The sequence below is a fragment of the Anopheles funestus genome (genome assembly GCF_943734845.2).
Source record: "Anopheles funestus chromosome X unlocalized genomic scaffold, idAnoFuneDA-416_04 X_unloc_27, whole genome shotgun sequence".
NCBI lineage: Eukaryota > Metazoa > Arthropoda > Insecta > Diptera > Culicidae > Anopheles > Anopheles funestus.
The window spans coordinates 88,319-108,184 of record NW_026045151.1 but is presented as its reverse complement, the minus strand read 5'-3'; the positions used below and the strand labels follow the sequence as shown (position 1 = coordinate 108,184).

The window sequence follows — 19,866 nt, the reverse complement described above, 5'->3', positions numbered from 1 at the left end:
CCAAATCACAAAGAAAATCCAAAATCGGTCGGTAAATGACTGAGATATGGGCAAAAATAGGTTGAAACGTGCGCACCTTACTCGGTGGACACAAATCGGTACACAAAACAGGTTTTTCGCGAATAACTTTTGTGCCCTACGTCTGAGCACATGGGTGTAGAATACTTTTTGGTAGAATTTCACGAGATGTAACTAAAACAGAAGAAATTTTGGAAAAATGTTGAAAATTCACCGAGTTACATCGAAGAATAGGTGCAAATGTGAACATTTTGCATGGAAGACAACACTTGGTGCACCAAACTTTGTACCGCGAATAACTTTTTTGCCCGGCATCGGAGCGCATGGTCGTGGAACAACTTTTTGTAGCGCGTCACGAGACGCATCTAATTCTGAAGAAAGATCGAGAAAATGTTGAAAATTGACCGAGTTATGGCAGGTGAAAGAAAAAGCTTAGGTCGCGAATAACTTTTTTGCCCGACATCGGAGCACATGGTCGTGGAAGACTTTTAGCTTGCATTTGTCGAGATCTATCCAAATCACAAAGAAAATCCAAAATCGGTCGGTAAATGACTGAGATATGGGCAAAAATAGGTTGAAACGTGGCACCGGGGTTGAACGGGGTTGAAATAGGCACCTTACTCGGTGGACACAAATCGGTACATAAAACAGGTTTTTCGCGAATAACTTTTGTGCCCTACGTCTGAGCACATGGGTGTAGAATACTTTTTGGTAGAATTTCACGAGATGTAACTAAAACAGAAGAAATTTTGGAAAAATGTTGAAAATTCACCGAGTTACATCGAAGAATAGGTGCAAATGTGAACATTTTGTATGGAAGACAACACTTGGTGCACCAAACTTTGTACCGCGAATAACTTTTTTGCCCGGCATCGGAGCGCATGGTCGTGGAACAACTTTTTGTAGCGCGTCACAAGACGCATCTAATTCTGAAGAAAGATCGAGAAAATATTGAAAATTGACCGAGTTATGGCAGGTGAAAGAAAAAGTTTAGGTCGCGAATAACTTTTTTGCCCGACATCGGAGCACATGGTCGTGGAAGACTTTTAGCTTGCATTTGTCGAGATCTATCCAAATCACAAAGAAAATCCAAAATCGGTCGGTAAATGACTGAGATATGGGCAAAAATAGGTTGAAACGTGGCACCGGGGTTGAACGGGGTTGAAATAGGTTGAAATAGAGGTTTTTCGCGAATAACTTTTGTGCCCTACGTCTGAGCACATGGGTGTAGAATACTTTTTGGTAGAATTTCACGAGATGTAACTAAAACAGAAGAAATTTTGGAAAAATGTTGAAAATTCACCGAGTTACATCGAAGAATAGGTGCAAATGTGAACATTTTGTATGGAAAACAACAGTTGGTGCACCAAACTTTGTACCGCGAATAACTTTTTTGCCCGGCATCGGAGCGCATGGTCGTGGAACAACTTTTTGTAGCGCGTCACGAGACGCATCTAATTCTGAAGAAAGATCGAGAAAATGTTGAAAATTGACCGAGTTATGGCAGGTGAAAGAAAAAGTTTAGGTCGCGAATAACTTTTTTGCCCGACATCGGAGCACATGGTCGTGGAAAACTTTTAGCTTGCATTTATTGAGATCTATCCAAATCACAAAAAAAATCCAAAATCGGTCGGTAAATGACTGAGATATAGTCAAAAATAGAAATTGAAATGCGAATCGCGAGAAATCAGCCTGAAGGTAGGCAATTCGTATAAGCCATTCAAAGTATTAGAAGCTACTTTTTCGAATAACTTTTTCCACAGACAATTTAGCACATCGGCGTAGAATAACTTTTGGTAGCTGATGAGCAGATCTTTCCAAATCTGTGTTACAATTGAAGATCCATTGGAAACTGACCGAGTTATAAGCATCCAAAGTGGCAAAATGAGGAATTTTTTAGGAAAAATTGAGAAAATTTTAAGTCTTTGTACCTCGAATAACTTTTTCCACAGACAACTTAGCACATCGGCGTAGAATAACTTTTGGTAGCTGATGAGCAGATCTTTCCAAATCTGTGTTACAATTGAAGATCCATTGGAAACTGACCGAGTTATAAGCATCCAAAATGGCAAAATGAGGAATTTTTTAGGAAAAATTGAGAAAATTTTAAGTCTTTGTACCTCGAATAACTTTTTCCACAGACAACTTAGCACATCGGCGTAGAATAACTTTTGGTAGCTAATGACCAGATCTATCCAAATATGTGCTACAATTGAAGATCCATTGGAAACTGACCGAGTTATAAGCATCCAAAGTGGCAAAATGAGGAATTTTTTTGGAAAAGTTGAGAAAATGTTAAGTCTTTGTACCTCGAATAACTTTTTCCACAGACAACTTAGCACATCGGCGTAGAATAACTTTTGGTAGCTGATGAGCAGATCTTTCCAAATCTGTGTTACAATTGAAGATCCATTGGAAACTGACCGAGTTATAAGCATCCAAAGTGGCAAAATGAGGAATTTTTTTGGAAAAGTTGAGAAAATTTTAAGTCTTTGTACCTCGAATAACTTTTTCCACAGACAACTTAGCACATCGGCGTAGAATAACTTTTGGTAGCTGATGAGCAGATCTTTCCAAATCTGTGTTACAATTGAAGATCCATTGGAAACTGACCGAGTTATAAGCATCCAAAGTGGCAAAATGAGGAATTTTTTAGGAAAAATTGAGAAAATTTTAAGTCTTTGTACCTCGAATAACTTTTTCCACAGACAATTTAGCACATCGGCGTAGAATAACTTTTGGTAGCTGATGAGCAGATCTTTCCAAATCTGTGTTACAATTGAAGATCCATTGGAAACTGACGGAGTTATAAGCATCCAAAGTGGCAAAATGAGGAATTTTTTGGAAAAGTTGAGAAAATGTTAAGTCTTTGTACCTCGAATAACTTTTTCCACAGACAACTTAGCACATCGGCGTAGAATAACTTTTGGTAGCTGATGAGCAGATCTTTCCAAATCTGTGTTACAATTGAAGATCCATTGGAAACTGACCGAGTTATAAGCATCCAAAGTGGCAAAATCAGGAATTTTTTAGGAAAAATTGAGAAAATTTTAAGTCTTTGTACCTCGAATAACTTTTTCCACAGACAACTTAGCACATCGGCGTAGAATAACTTTTGGTAGCTGATGAGCAGATCTATCCAAATCTGTGTTACAATTGAAGATCCATTGGAAACTGACCGAGTTATAAGCATCCAAATTGGCAAAATGAGGAATTTTTTTGGAAAAGTTGTGAAAATGTTAAGTCTTTGTACCTCGAATAACTTTTTCCACAGACAACTAAGCACATCGGCGTAGAATAACTTTTGGTAGCTGATGAGCAGATCTTTCCAAATCTGTGTTACAATTGAAGATCCATTGGAAACTGACGGAGTTATAAGCATCCAAAGTGGCAAAATGAGGAATTTTTTAGGAAAATTGAGAAAATTTTAAGTCTTTGTACCTCGAATAACTTTTTCCACAGACAACTTAGCACATCGGCGTAGAATAACTTTTGGTAGCTAATGACCAGATCTATCCAAATATGTGCTACAATTGAAGATCCATTGGAAACTGACCGAGTTATAAGCATCCAAAGTGGCAAAATGAGGAATTTTTTTGGAAAAGTTGAGAAAATGTTAAGTCTTTGTACCTCGAATAACTTTTTCCACAGACAACTTAGCACATCGGCGTAGAATAACTTTTGGTAGCTAATGACCAGATCTATCCAAATATGTGCTACAATTGAAGATCCATTGGAAACTGACCGAGTTATAAGCATCCAAAGTGGCAAAATGAGGAATTTTTTTAGAAAAATTGAGAAAATGTTAAGTCTTTGTACCTCAAATAACTTTTTCCACAGACAACTTAGCACATCGGCGTAGAATAACTTTTGGTAGCTAATGACTAGATCTATCCAAATCTGTGTTACAATTGAAGATCCATTGGAAACTGACCGAGTTATAAGCATCCAAAGTGGCAAAATGAGGATTTTTTTTGGAAAAATTGAGAAAATGTTAAGTCTTTGTACCTCGAATAACTTTTTCCACAGACAACTTAGCACATCGGCGTAGAATAACTTTTGGTAGCTAATGACTAGATCTATCCAAATATGTGCTACAATTGAAGATCCATTGGAAACTGACCGAGTTATAAGCATCCAAAGTGGCAAAATGAGGATTTTTTTTGGAAAAGTTGAGAAAATGTTAAGTCTTTGTACCTCGAATAACTTTTTCCACAGACAACTTAGCACATCGGCGTAGAATAACTTTTGGTAGCTAATGACTAGATCTATCCAAATCTGTGTTACAGTTGAAGATCCATTGGAAACTGACCGAGTTATAAGCATCCAAAGTGGCAAAATGAGGAATTTTTTTGGAAAAGTTGAGAAAATGTTAAGTCTTTGTACCTCGAATAACTTTTTCCACAGACAACTTAGCACATCGGCGTAGAATAACTTTTGGTAGCTAATGACCAGATCTATCCAAATATGTGCTACAATTGAAGATCCATTGGAAACTGACCGAGTTATAAGCATCCAAAGTGGCAAAATGAGGATTTTTTTTGGAAAAGTTGAGAAAATGTTAAGTCTTTGTACCTCGAATAACTTTTTCCACAGACAACTTAGCACATCGGCGTAGAATAACTTTTGGTAGCTAATGACTAGATCTATCCAAATCTGTGTTACAATTGAAGATCCATTGGAAACTGACCGAGTTATAAGCATCCAAAGTGGCAAAATGAGGAATTTTTTTGGAAAAGTTGAGAAAATGTTAGGTCTTTGTACCTCGAATAACTTTTTCCACAGACAACTTAGCACATCGGCGTAGAATAACTTTTGGTAGCTGATGAGCAGATCTTTCCAAATCTGTGTTACAATTGAAGATCCATTGGAAACTGACCGAGTTATAAGCATCCAAAGTGGCAAAATGAGGAATTTTTTTGGAAAAGTTGAGAAAATTTTAAGTCTTTGTACCTCGAATAACTTTTTCCACAGACAACTTAGCACATCGGCGTAGAATAACTTTTGGTAGCTGATGAGCAGATCTTTCCAAATCTGTGTTACAATTGAAGATCCATTGGAAACTGACCGAGTTATAAGCATCCAAAGTGGCAAAATGAGGAATTTTTTAGGAAAAATTGAGAAAATTTTAAGTCTTTGTACCTCGAATAACTTTTTCCACAGACAACTTAGCACATCGGCGTAGAATAACTTTTGGTAGCTGATGAGCAGATCTTTCCAAATCTGTGTTACAATTGAAGATCCATTGGAAACTGACGGAGTTATAAGCATCCAAAGTGGCAAAATGAGGAATTTTTTGGAAAAGTTGAGAAAATGTTAAGTCTTTGTACCTCGAATAACTTTTTCCACAGACAACTTAGCACATCGGCGTAGAATAACTTTTGGTAGCTGATGAGCAGATCTTTCCAAATCTGTGTTACAATTGAAGATCCATTGGAAACTGACCGAGTTATAAGCATCCAAAGTGGCAAAATCAGGAATTTTTTAGGAAAAATTGAGAAAATTTTAAGTCTTTGTACCTCGAATAACTTTTTCCACAGACAACTTAGCACATCGGCGTAGAATAACTTTTGGTAGCTGATGAGCAGATCTATCCAAATCTGTGTTACAATTGAAGATCCATTGGAAACTGACCGAGTTATAAGCATCCAAATTGGCAAAATGAGGAATTTTTTTGGAAAAGTTGTGAAAATGTTAAGTCTTTGTACCTCGAATAACTTTTTCCACAGACAACTAAGCACATCGGCGTAGAATAACTTTTGGTAGCTGATGAGCAGATCTTTCCAAATCTGTGTTACAATTGAAGATCCATTGGAAACTGACGGAGTTATAAGCATCCAAAGTGGCAAAATGAGGAATTTTTTAGGAAAATTGAGAAAATTTTAAGTCTTTGTACCTCGAATAACTTTTTCCACAGACAACTTAGCACATCGGCGTAGAATAACTTTTGGTAGCTAATGACCAGATCTATCCAAATATGTGCTACAATTGAAGATCCATTGGAAACTGACCGAGTTATAAGCATCCAAAGTGGCAAAATGAGGATTTTTTTTGGAAAAGTTGAGAAAATGTTAAGTCTTTGTACCTCGAATAACTTTTTCCACAGACAACTTAGCACATCGGCGTAGAATAACTTTTGGTAGCTAATGACCAGATCTATCCAAATATGTGCTACAATTGAAGATCCATTGGAAACTGACCGAGTTATAAGCATCCAAAGTGGCAAAATGAGGATTTTTTTTGGAAAAGTTGAGAAAATGTTAAGTCTTTGTACCTCGAATAACTTTTTCCACAGACAACTTAGCACATCGGCGTAGAATAACTTTTGGTAGCTGATGAGCAGATCTTTCCAAATCTGTGTTACAATTGAAGATCCATTGGAAACTGACCGAGTTATAAGCATCCAAAGTGGCAAAATGAGGAATTTTTTTGGAAAAGTTGAGAAAATGTTAAGTCTTTGTACCTCGAATAACTTTTTCCACAGACAACTTAGCACATCGGCGTAGAATAACTTTTGGTAGCTAATGACCAGATCTATCCAAATATGTGCTACAATTGAAGATCCATTGGAAACTGACCGAGTTATAAGCATCCAAAGTGGCAAAATGAGGAATTTTTTTGGAAAAGTTGAGAAAAAGTTAAGTCTTTGTACCTCGAATAACTTTTTCCACAGACAACTTAGCACATCGGCGTAGAATAACTTTTGGTAGCTAATGACCAGATCTATCCAAATATGTGCTACAATTGAAGATCCATTGGAAACTGATCGAGTTATAAGCATCCCAAGTGGCAAAATGAGGAATTTTTTTGGAAAAGTTGAGAAAATGTTAAGTCTTTGTACCTCGAATAACTTTTTCCACAGACAACTTAGCACATCGGCGTAGAATAACTTTTGGTAGCTAATGACCAGATCTATCCAAATATGTGCTACAATTGAAGATCCATTGGAAACTGACCGAGTTATAAGCATCCAAAGTGGCAAAATGAGGAATTTTTTTGGAAAAGTTGAGAAAATGTTAAGTCTTTGTACCTCGAATAACTTTTTCCACAGACAACTTAGCACATCGGCGTAGAATAACTTTTGGTAGCTAATGACCAGATCTATCCAAATATGTGCTACAATTGAAGATCCATTGGAAACTGACCGAGTTATAAGCATCCCAAGTGGCAAAATGAGGAATTTTTTTGGAAAAGTTGAGAAAATGTTAAGTCTTTGTACCTCGAATAACTTTTTCCACAGACAACTTAGCACATCGGCGTACAATAACTTTTGGTAGCTAATGACCAGATCTATCCAAATATGTGCTACAATTGAAGATCCATTGGAAACTGACCGAGTTATAAGCATCCAAAGTGGCAAAATGAGGAATTTTTTTGGAAAAGTTGAGAAAATGTTAAGTCTTTGTACCTCGAATAACTTTTTCCACAGACAACTTAGCACATCGGCGTAGAATAACTTTTGGTAGCTAATGACCAGATCTATCCAAATATGTGCTACAATTGAAGATCCATTGGAAACTGACCGAGTTATAAGCATCCCAAGTGGCAAAATGAGGAATTTTTTTGGAAAAGTTGAGAAAATGTTAAGTCTTTGTACCTCGAATAACTTTTTCCACAGACAACTTAGCACATCGGCGTAGAATAACTTTTGGTAGCTGATGAGCAGATCTTTCCAAATCTGTGTTACAATTGAAGATCCATTGGAAACTGACCGAGTTATAAGCATCCAAAGTGGCAAAATGAGGAATTTTTTAGGAAAAATTGAGGAAATTTTAAGTCTTTGTACCTCGAATAACTTTTTCCACAGACAACTTAGCACATCGGCGTAGAATAACTTTTGGTAGCTGATGAGCAGATCTTTCCAAATCTGTGTTACAATTGAAGATCCATTGGAAACTGACCGAGTTATAAGCATCCAAAGTGGCAAAATGAGGAATTTTTTGGAAAAGTTGAGAAAATGTTAAGTCTTTGTACCTCGAATAACTTTTTCCACAGACAACTTAGCACATCGGCGTAGAATAACTTTTGGTAGCTAATGACCAGATCTATTCAAATATGTGCTACAATTGAAGATCCATTGGAAACTGACTGAGTTATAAGCATCCAAAGTGGCAAAATGAGGAATTTTTTGGAAAAGTTGAGAAAATGTTAAGTCTTTGTACCTCGAATAACTTTTTCCACAGACAACTTAGCACATCGGCGTAGAATAACTTTTGGTAGCTAATGACCAGATCTATCCAAATATGTGCTACAATTGAAGATCCATAGGAAACTGACCGAGTTATAAGCATCCAAAGTGGCAAAATGAGGAATTTTTTAGGAAAAATTGAGAAAATGTTAAGTCTTTGTACCTCGAATAACTTTTTCCACAGACAACTTAGCACATCGGCGTAGAATAACTTTGGTAGCTGATGAGCAGATCTTTCCAAATCTGTGTTACAATTGAAGATCCATTGGAAACTGACCGAGTTATAAGCATCCAAAGTGGCAAAATGAGGAATTTTTTAGGAAAAATTGAGGAAATTTTAAGTCTTTGTACCTCGAATAACTTTTTCCACAGGACAACTTAGCACATCGGCGTAGAATAACTTTTGGTAGCTGATGAGCAGATCTTTCCAAATCTGTGTTACAATTGAAGATCCATTGGAAACTGACCGAGTTATAAGCATCCAAAGTGGCAAAATGAGGAATTTTTTGGAAAAGTTGAGAAAATGTTAAGTCTTTGTACCTCGAATAACTTTTTCCACAGACAACTTAGCACATCGGCGTAGAATAACTTTTGGTAGCTAATGACCAGATCTATTCAAATATGTGCTACAATTGAAGATCCATTGGAAACTGACTGAGTTATAAGCATCCAAAGTGGCAAAATGAGGAATTTTTTGGAAAAGTTGAGAAAATGTTAAGTCTTTGTACCTCGAATAACTTTTTCCACAGACAACTTAGCACATCGGCGTAGAATAACTTTTGGTAGCTGATGAGCAGATCTTTCCAAATCTGTGTTACAATTGAAGATCCATTGGAAACTGACCGAGTTATAAGCATCCAAAGTGGCAAAAAGAGGAATTTTTTAGGAAAAATTGAGAAAATGTTAAGTCTTTGTACCTCGAATAACTTTTTCCACAGACAACTTAGCACATCGGCGTAGAATAACTTTTGGTAGCTAATGACCAGATCTATCCAAATATGTGCTACAATTGAAGATCCATTGGAAACTGACCGAGTTATAAGCATCCAAAGTGGCAAAATGAGGAATTTTTTGGAAAAGTTGAGAAAATGTTAAGTCTTTGTACCTCGAATAACTTTTTCCACAGACAACTTAGCACATCGGCGTAGAATAACTTTTGGTAGCTGATGAGCAGATCTTTCCAAATCTGTGTTACAATTGAAGATCCATTGGAAACTGACCGAGTTATAAGCATCCAAAGTGGCAAAAAGAGGAATTTTTTAGGAAAAATTGAGAAAATGTTAAGTCTTTGTACCTCGAATAACTTTTTCCACAGACAACTTAGCACATCGGCGTAGAATAACTTTTGGTAGCTAATGACCAGATCTTTCCAAATATGTGCTACAATTGAAGATCCATTGGAAACTGACCGAGTTATAAGCATCCAAAGTGGCAAAATGAGGAATTTTTTAGGAAAAATTGAGAAAATTTTAGGTCTTTGTACCTCGAATAACTTTTTCCACAGACAACTTAGCACATCGGCGTAGAATAACTTTTGGTAGCTTATGACCAGATCTATCCAAATATGTGCTACAATTGAAGATCCATTGGAAACTGACCGAGTTATAAGCATCCCAAGTGGCAAAATGAGGAATTTTTTTGGAAAAGTTGAGAAAATGTTAAGTCTTTGTACCTCGAATAACTTTTTCCACAGACAACTTAGCACATCGGCGTAGAATAACTTTTGGTAGCTAATGACCAGATCTATCCAAATATGTGCTACAATTGAAGATCCATTGGAAACTGACCGAGTTATAAGCATCCAAAGTGGCAAAATGAGGAATTTTTTTGGAAAAGTTGAGAAAATGTTAAGTCTTTGTACCTCGAATAACTTTTTCCACAGACAACTTAGCACATCGGCGTAGAATAACTTTTGGTAGCTAATGACCAGATCTATCCAAATATGTGCTACAATTGAAGATCCATAGGAAACTGACCGAGTTATAAGCATCCAAAGTGGCAAAATGAGGAATTTTTTAGGAAAAATTGAGAAAATGTTAAGTCTTTGTACCTCGAATAACTTTTTCCACAGACAACTTAGCACATCGGCGTAGAATAACTTTTGGTAGCTGATGAGCAGATCTTTCCAAATCTGTGTTACAATTGAAGATCCATTGGAAACTGACCGAGTTATAAGCATCCAAAGTGGCAAAATGAGGAATTTTTTAGGAAAAATTGAGAAAATTTTAAGTCTTTGTACCTCGAATAACTTTTTCCACAGACAACTTAGCACATCGGCGTAGAATAACTTTTGGTAGCTGATGAGCAGATCTTTCCAAATCTGTGTTACAATGAAGATCCATTGGAAACTGACCGAGTTATAAGCATCCAAAGTGGCAAAATGAGGAATTTTTTGGAAAAGTTGAGAAAATGTTAAGTCTTTGTACCTCGAATAACTTTTTCCACAGACAACTAAGCACATCGGCGTAGAATAACTTTTGGTAGCTAATGACCAGATCTATTCAAATATGTGCTACAATTGAAGATCCATTGGAAACTGACTGAGTTATAAGCATCCAAAGTGGCAAAATGAGGAATTTTTTGGAAAAGTTGAGAAAATGTTAAGTCTTTGTACCTCGAATAACTTTTTCCACAGACAACTTAGCACATCGGCGTAGAATAACTTTTGGTAGCTGATGAGCAGATCTTTCCAAATCTGTGTTACAATTGAAGATCCATTGGAAACTGACCGAGTTATAAGCATCCAAAGTGGCAAAAAGAGGAATTTTTTAGGAAAAATTGAGAAAATGTTAAGTCTTTGTACCTCGAATAACTTTTTCCACAGACAACTTAGCACATCGGCGTAGAATAACTTTTGGTAGCTAATGACCAGATCTATCCAAATATGTGCTACAATTGAAGATCCATTGGAAACTGACTGAGTTATAAGCATCCAAAGTGGCAAAATGAGGAATTTTTTAGGAAAAATTGAGAAAATTTTAAGTCTTTGTACCTCGAATAACTTTTTCCACAGACAACTTAGCACATCGGCGTGGAATAACTTTTGGTAGCTAATGACCAGATCTATCCAAATATGTGCTACAATTGAAGATCCATTGGAAACTGACCGAGTTATAAGCATCCAAAGTGGCAAAATGAGGAATTTTTTTAGAAAAATTGAGAAAATGTTAACTCTTTGTACCTCGAATAACTTTTTCCACAGACAACTTAGCACATCGGCGTAGAATAACTTTTGGTAGCTAATGACCAGATCTATCCAAATATGTGCTACAATTGAAGATCCATTGGAAACTGACCGAGTTATAAGCATCCAAAGTGGCAAAATGAGGATTTTTTTTGGAAAAGTTGAGAAAATGTTAAGTCTTTGTACCTCGAATAACTTTTTCCACAGACAACTTAGCACATCGGCGTAGAATAACTTTTGGTAGCTGATGAGCAGATCTTTCCAAATCTGTGTTACAATTGAAGATCCATTGGAAACTGACCGAGTTATAAGCATCCAAAGTGGCAAAATGAGGAATTTTTTAGGAAAAATTGAGGAAATTTTAAGTCTTTGTACCTCGAATAACTTTTTCCACAGACAACTTAGCACATCGGCGTAGAATAACTTTTGGTAGCTGATGAGCAGATCTTTCCAAATCTGTGTTACAATTGAAGATCCATTGGAAACTGACCGAGTTATAAGCATCCAAAGTGGCAAAATGAGGAATTTTTTGGAAAAGTTGAGAAAATGTTAAGTCTTTGTACCTCGAATAACTTTTTCCACAGACAACTTAGCACATCGGCGTAGAATAACTTTTGGTAGCTAATGACCAGATCTATTCAAATATGTGCTACAATTGAAGATCCATTGGAAACTGACTGAGTTATAAGCATCCAAAGTGGCAAAATGAGGAATTTTTTGGAAAAGTTGAGAAAATGTTAAGTCTTTGTACCTCGAATAACTTTTTCCACAGACAACTTAGCACATCGGCGTAGAATAACTTTTGGTAGCTGATGAGCAGATCTTTCCAAATCTGTGTTACAATTGAAGATCCATTGGAAACTGACCGAGTTATAAGCATCCAAAGTGGCAAAAAGAGGAATTTTTTAGGAAAAATTGAGAAAATGTTAAGTCTTTGTACCTCGAATAACTTTTTCCACAGACAACTTAGCACATCGGCGTAGAATAACTTTTGGTAGCTAATGACCAGATCTATCCAAATATGTGCTACAATTGAAGATCCATTGGAAACTGACCGAGTTATAAGCATCCAAAGTGGCAAAATGAGGAATTTTTTGGAAAAGTTGAGAAAATGTTAAGTCTTTGTACCTCGAATAACTTTTTCCACAGACAACTTAGCACATCGGCGTAGAATAACTTTTGGTAGCTGATGAGCAGATCTTTCCAAATCTGTGTTACAATTGAAGATCCATTGGAAACTGACCGAGTTATAAGCATCCAAAGTGGCAAAAAGAGGAATTTTTTAGGAAAAATTGAGAAAATGTTAAGTCTTTGTACCTCGAATAACTTTTTCCACAGACAACTTAGCACATCGGCGTAGAATAACTTTTGGTAGCTAATGACCAGATCTATCCAAATATGTGCTACAATTGAAGATCCATTGGAAACTGACCGAGTTATAAGCATCCAAAGTGGCAAAATGAGGAATTTTTTAGGAAAAATTGAGAAAATTTTAGGTCTTTGTACCTCGAATAACTTTTTCCACAGACAACTTAGCACATCGGCGTAGAATAACTTTTGGTAGCTAATGACCAGATCTATCCAAATATGTGCTACAATTGAAGATCCATTGGAAACTGACCGAGTTATAAGCATCCCAAGTGGCAAAATGAGGAATTTTTTTGGAAAAGTTGAGAAAATGTTAAGTCTTTGTACCTCGAATAACTTTTTCCACAGACAACTTAGCACATCGGCGTAGAATAACTTTTGGTAGCTAATGACCAGATCTATCCAAATATGTGCTACAATTGAAGATCCATTGGAAACTGACCGAGTTATAAGCATCCAAAGTGGCAAAATGAGGAATTTTTTTGGAAAAGTTGAGAAAATGTTAAGTCTTTGTACCTCGAATAACTTTTTCCACAGACAACTTAGCACATCGGCGTAGAATAACTTTTGGTAGCTGATGAGCAGATCTTTCCAAATCTGTGTTACAATTGAAGATCCATTGGAAACTGACCGAGTTATAAGCATCCAAAGTGGCAAAATGAGGAATTTTTTAGGAAAAATTGAGGAAATTTTAAGTCTTTGTACCTCGAATAACTTTTTCCACAGACAACTTAGCACATCGGCGTAGAATAACTTTTGGTAGCTGATGAGCAGATCTTTCCAAATCTGTGTTACAATTGAAGATCCATTGGAAACTGACCGAGTTATAAGCATCCAAAGTGGCAAAATGAGGAATTTTTTGGAAAAGTTGAGAAAATGTTAAGTCTTTGTACCTCGAATAACTTTTTCCACAGACAACTTAGCACATCGGCGTAGAATAACTTTTGGTAGCTAATGACCAGATCTATTCAAATATGTGCTACAATTGAAGATCCATTGGAAACTGACTGAGTTATAAGCATCCAAAGTGGCAAAATGAGGAATTTTTTGGAAAAGTTGAGAAATGTTAAGTCTTTGTACCTCGAATAACTTTTTCCACAGACAACTTAGCACATCGGCGTAGAATAACTTTTGGTAGCTAATGACCAGATCTATCCAAATATGTGCTACAATTGAAGATCCATAGGAAACTGACCGAGTTATAAGCATCCAAAGTGGCAAAATGAGGAATTTTTTTAGGAAAAATTGAGAAAATGTTAAGTCTTTGTACCTCGAATAACTTTTTCCACAGACAACTTAGCACATCGGCGTAGAATAACTTTTGGTAGCTGATGAGCAGATCTTTCCAAATCTGTGTTACAATTGAAGATCCATTGGAAACTGACCGAGTTATAAGCATCCAAAGTGGCAAAATGAGGAATTTTTTAGGAAAAATTGAGGAAATTTTAAGTCTTTGTACCTCGAATAACTTTTTCCACAGACAACTTAGCACATCGGCGTAGAATAACTTTTGGTAGCTGATGAGCAGATCTTTCCAAATCTGTGTTACAATTGAAGATCCATTGGAAACTGACCGAGTTATAAGCATCCAAAGTGGCAAAATGAGGAATTTTTTGGAAAAGTTGAGAAAATGTTAAGTCTTTGTACCTCGAATAACTTTTTCCACAGACAACTTAGCACATCGGCGTAGAATAACTTTTGGTAGCTAATGACCAGATCTATTCAAATATGTGCTACAATTGAAGATCCATTGGAAACTGACTGAGTTATAAGCATCCAAAGTGGCAAAATGAGGAATTTTTTGGAAAAGTTGAGAAAATGTTAAGTCTTTGTACCTCGAATAACTTTTTCCACAGACAACTTAGCACATCGGCGTAGAATAACTTTTGGTAGCTGATGAGCAGATCTTTCCAAATCTGTGTTACAATTGAAGATCCATTGGAAACTGACCGAGTTATAAGCATCCAAAGTGGCAAAAAGAGGAATTTTTAGGAAAAATTGAGAAAATGTTAAGTCTTTGTACCTCGAATAACTTTTTCCACAGACAACTTAGCACATCGGCGTAGAATAACTTTTGGTAGCTAATGACCAGATCTATCCAAATATGTGCTACAATTGAAGATCCATTGGAAACTGACCGAGTTATAAGCATCCAAAGTGGCAAAATGAGGAATTTTTTGGAAAAGTTGAGAAAATGTTAAGTCTTTGTACCTCGAATAACTTTTTCCACAGACAACTTAGCACATCGGCGTAGAATAACTTTTGGTAGCTGATGAGCAGATCTTTCCAAATCTGTGTTACAATTGAAGATCCATTGGAAACTGACCGAGTTATAAGCATCCAAAGTGGCAAAAAGAGGAATTTTTTAGGAAAAATTGAGAAAATGTTAAGTCTTTGTACCTCGAATAACTTTTTCCACAGACAACTTAGCACATCGGCGTAGAATAACTTTTGGTAGCTAATGACCAGATCTATCCAAATATGTGCTACAATTGAAGATCCATTGGAAACTGACCGAGTTATAAGCATCCAAAGTGGCAAAATGAGGAATTTTTTAGGAAAAATTGAGAAAATTTTAGGTCTTTGTACCTCGAATAACTTTTTCCACAGACAACTTAGCACATCGGCGTAGAATAACTTTTGGTAGCTTATGACCAGATCTATCCAAATATGTGCTACAATTGAAGATCCATTGGAAACTGACCGAGTTATAAGCATCCCAAGTGGCAAAATGAGGAATTTTTTTGGAAAAGTTGAGAAAATGTTAAGTCTTTGTACCTCGAATAACTTTTTCCACAGACAACTTAGCACATCGGCGTAGAATAACTTTTGGTAGCTAATGACCAGATCTATCCAAATATGTGCTACAATTGAAGATCCATTGGAAACTGACCGAGTTATAAGCATCCAAAGTGGCAAAATGAGGAATTTTTTTGGAAAAGTTGAGAAAATGTTAAGTCTTTGTACCTCGAATAACTTTTTCCACAGACAACTTAGCACATCGGCGTAGAATAACTTTTGGTAGCTAATGACCAGATCTATCCAAATATGTGCTACAATTGAAGATCCATAGGAAACTGACCGAGTTATAAGCATCCAAAGTGGCAAAATGAGGAATTTTTTAGGAAAAATTGAGAAAATTTTAAGTCTTTGTACCTCGAATAACTTTTTCCACAGACAACTTAGCACATCGGCGTAGAATAACTTTTGGTAGCTGATGAGCAGATCTTTCCAAATCTGTGTTACAATTGAAGATCCATTGGAAACTGACCGAGTTATAAGCATCCAAAGTGGCAAAAAGAGGAATTTTTTAGGAAAAATTGAGAAAATTTTAAGTCTTTGTACCTCGAATAACTTTTTCCACAGACAACTTAGCACATCGGCGTAGAATAACTTTTGGTAGCTGATGAGCAGATCTTTCCAAATCTGTGTTACAATTGAAGATCCATTGGAAACTGACCGAGTTATAAGCATCCAAAGTGGCAAAATGAGGAATTTTTTGGAAAAGTTGAGAAAATGTTAAGTCTTTGTACCTCGAATAACTTTTTCCACAGACAACTAAGCACATCGGCGTAGAATAACTTTTGGTAGCTAATGACCAGATCTATTCAAATATGTGCTACAATTGAAGATCCATTGGAAACTGACTGAGTTATAAGCATCCAAAGTGGCAAAATGAGGAATTTTTTGGAAAAGTTGAGAAAATGTTAAGTCTTTGTACCTCGAATAACTTTTTCCACAGACAACTTAGCACATCGGCGTAGAATAACTTTTGGTAGCTGATGAGCAGATCTTTCCAAATCTGTGTTACAATTGAAGATCCATTGGAAACTGACCGAGTTATAAGCATCCAAAGTGGCAAAAAGAGGAATTTTTTAGGAAAAATTGAGAAAATGTTAAGTCTTTGTACCTCGAATAACTTTTTCCACAGACAACTTAGCACATCGGCGTAGAATAACTTTTGGTAGCTAATGACCAGATCTATCCAAATATGTGCTACAATTGAAGATCCATTGGAAACTGACCGAGTTATAAGCATCCAAAGTGGCAAAATGAGGAATTTTTTAGGAAAAATTGAGAAAATGTTAAGTCTTTGTACCTCAAATAACTTTTTCCACAGACAACTTAGCACATCGGCGTAGAATAACTTTTAGTAGCTAATGACCAGATCTATCCAAATATGTGCTACAATTGAAGATCCATTGGAAACTGACCGAGTTATAAGCATCCAAAGTGGCAAAATGAGGAATTTTTTAGGAAAAATTGAGAAAATGTTAAGTCTTTGTACCTCAAATAACTTTTTCCACAGACAATTTAGCACATCGGCGTAGAATAACTTTTAGTAGCTAATGACCAGATCTATCCAAATATGTGCTACAATTGAAGATCCATTGGAAACTGACCGAGTTATAAGCATCCAAAGTGGCAAAATGAGGAATTTTTTGGAAAAGTTGAGAAAATGTTAAGTCTTTGTACCTCGAATAACTTTTTCCACAGACAACTTAGCACATCGGCGTAGAATAACTTTTGGTAGCTAATGACCAGATCTATCCAAATATGTGCTACAATTGAAGATCCATTGGAAACTGACCGAGTTATAAGCATCCAAAGTGGCAAAATGAGGAATTTTTTTGGAAAAGTTGAGAAAATGTTAAGTCTTTGTACCTCGAATAACTTTTTCCACAGACAACTTAGCACATCGGCGTAGAATAACTTTTGGTAGCTAATGACCAGATCTATCCAAATATGTGCTACAATTGAAGATCCATTGGAAACTGACCGAGTTATAAGCATCCAAAGTGGCAAAATGAGGAATTTTTTTAGAAAAATTGAGAAAATGTTAAGTCTTTGTACCTCAAATAACTTTTTCCACAGACAACTTAGCACATCGGCGTAGAATAACTTTTGGTAGCTAATGACCAGATCTATCCAAATATGTGCTACAATTGAAGATCCATTGGAAACTGACCGAGTTATAAGCATCCAAAGTGGCAAAATGAGGAATTTTTTTGGAAAAGTTGAGAAAATGTTAAGTCTTTGTACCTCGAATAACTTTTTCCACAGACAACTTAGCACATCAGCGTAGAATAACTTTTGGTAGCTAATGACCAGATCTATCCAAATATGTGCTACAATTGAAGATCCATTGGAAACTGACCGAGTTATAAGCATCCAAAGTGGCAAAATGAGGAATTTTTTTGGAAAAGTTGAGAAAATGTTAAGTCTTTGTACCTCGAATAACTTTTTCCACAGACAACTTAGCACATCGGCGTAGAATAACTTTTGGTAGCTAATGACCAGATCTATCCAAATATGTGCTACAATTGAAGATCCATTGGAAACTGACCGAGTTATAAGCATCCAAAGTGGCAAAATGAGGAATTTTTTGGAAAAGTTGAGAAAATGTTAAGTCTTTGTACCTCGAATAACTTTTTCCACAGACAACTTAGCACATCGGCGTAGAATAACTTTTGGTAGCTAATGACCAGATCTATCCAAATATGTGCTACAATTGAAGATCCATTGGAAACTGTCCGAGTTATAAGCATCCAAAGTGGCAAAATGAGGAATTTTTTTGGAAAAGTTGAGAAAATGTTAAGTCTTTGTACCTCAAATAACTTTTTCCACAGACAACTTAGCACATCGGCGTAGAATAACTTTTGGTAGCTAATGACCAGATCTATCCAAATATGTGCTACAATTGAAGATCCATTGGAAACTGACCGAGTTATAAGCATCCAAAGTGGCAAAATGAGGAATTTTTTGGAAAAGTTGAGAAAATGTTAAGTCTTTGTACCTCGAATAACTTTTTCCACAGACAACTTAGCACATCGGCGTAGAATAACTTTTGGTAGCTAATGACCAGATCTATCCAAATATGTGCTACAATTGAAGATCCATTGGAAACTGACCGAGTTATAAGGATCCAAAGTGGCAAAATGAGGAATTTTTTGGAAAAGTTGAGAAAATGTTAAGTCTTTGTACCTCGAATAACTTTTTCCACAGACAACTTAGCACATCGGCGTAGAATAACTTTTGGTAGCTAATGACCAGATCTATCCAAATATGTGCTACAATTGAAGATCCATTGGAAACTGACCGAGTTATAAGCATCCAAAGTGGCAAAATGAGGAATTTTTTTTGGAAAAGTTGAGAAAATGTTAAGTCTTTGTACCTCGAATAACTTTTTCCACATACAACTTAGCACATCGGCGTAGAATAACTTTTAGGTAGCTAATGACCAGATCTATCCAAATATGTGCTACAATTGAAGATCCATTGGAAACTGACCGAGTTATAAGCATCCAAAGTGGCAAAATGAGGAATTTTTTTGGAAAAGTTGAGAAAATGTTAAGTCTTTGTACCTCGAATAACTTTTTCCACAGACAACTTAGCACATCGGCGTAGAATAACTTTTAGGTAGCTAATGACCAGATCTATCCAAATATGTGCTACAATTGAAGATCCATTGGAAACTGACCGAGTTATAAGCATCCAAAGTGGCAAAATGAGGAATTTTTTTGGAAAAGTTGAGAAAATGTTAAGTCTTTGTACCTCGAATAACTTTTTCCACAGACAACTTAGCACATCGGCGTAGAATAACTTTTGGTAGCTAATGACCAGATCTATCCAAATATGTGCTACAATTGAAGATCCATTGGAAACTGACCGAGTTATAAGCATCCAAAGTGGCAAAATGAGGAATTTTTTTGGAAAAGTTGAGAAAATGTTAAGTCTTTGTACCTCAAATAACTTTTTCCACAGACAACTTAGCACATCGGCGTAGAATAACTTTTGGTAGCTAATGACCAGATCTATCCAAATATGTGCTACAATTGAAGATCCATTGGAAACTGACCGAGTTATAAGCATCCAAAGTGGCAAAATGAGGAATTTTTTGGAAAAGTTGAGAAAATGTTAAGTCTTTGTACCTCGAATAACTTTTTCCACAGACAACTTAGCACATCGGCGTAGAATAACTTTTGGTAGCTAATGACCAGATCTATCCAAATATGTGCTACAATTGAAGATCCATTGGAAACTGACCGAGTTATAAGCATCCAAAGTGGCAAAATGAGGAATTTTTTTTGGAAAAGTTGAGAAAATG

At 36.2% G+C, this 19,866-nt stretch overlaps 2 protein-coding genes across 4 annotated transcripts in view; both read right to left on the bottom strand.

Moving 5' to 3' along the window:
- Positions 1–3,749: 3,749 nt before the first annotated feature.
- Positions 3,750–19,866, bottom strand: part of LOC125773289 (uncharacterized) — an 82,756-nt gene continuing 66,639 nt past the window's right edge. Inside the window, exons 1-3 of one of the 2 annotated variants that reach the window (XR_007420014.1) lie at positions 17,802–18,192; positions 10,633–11,576; positions 3,750–3,837 (exon numbers count right to left, since the gene is read on the bottom strand). The gene's annotated coding sequence lies outside the window, so the exon portion shown is untranslated. Of the gene's footprint in view, positions 3,838–10,632; positions 11,577–17,801; positions 18,193–19,866 lie in introns of those variants that run through there. The other variant, XR_007420015.1, reaches the window with a different exon arrangement.
- LOC125773290 (uncharacterized) lies at positions 5,354–8,450 on the bottom strand. Of its 2 annotated transcripts, none has more exons than XM_049444322.1 (2): positions 7,238–8,450; positions 5,354–6,103 (listed from the first exon to the last, which is right to left on the bottom strand). In XM_049444322.1, exons 1-2 carry the CDS (start codon positions 7,931–7,933, stop codon positions 5,846–5,848), a joined length of 954 nt encoding a protein of 317 aa, XP_049300279.1. In that variant the 5' UTR covers positions 7,934–8,450; the 3' UTR covers positions 5,354–5,845. The 2 variants fall into 2 exon arrangements, with proteins under 2 accessions (XP_049300279.1, XP_049300278.1); XM_049444321.1 differs by having other exon boundaries at positions 5,354–6,292; positions 7,238–8,437.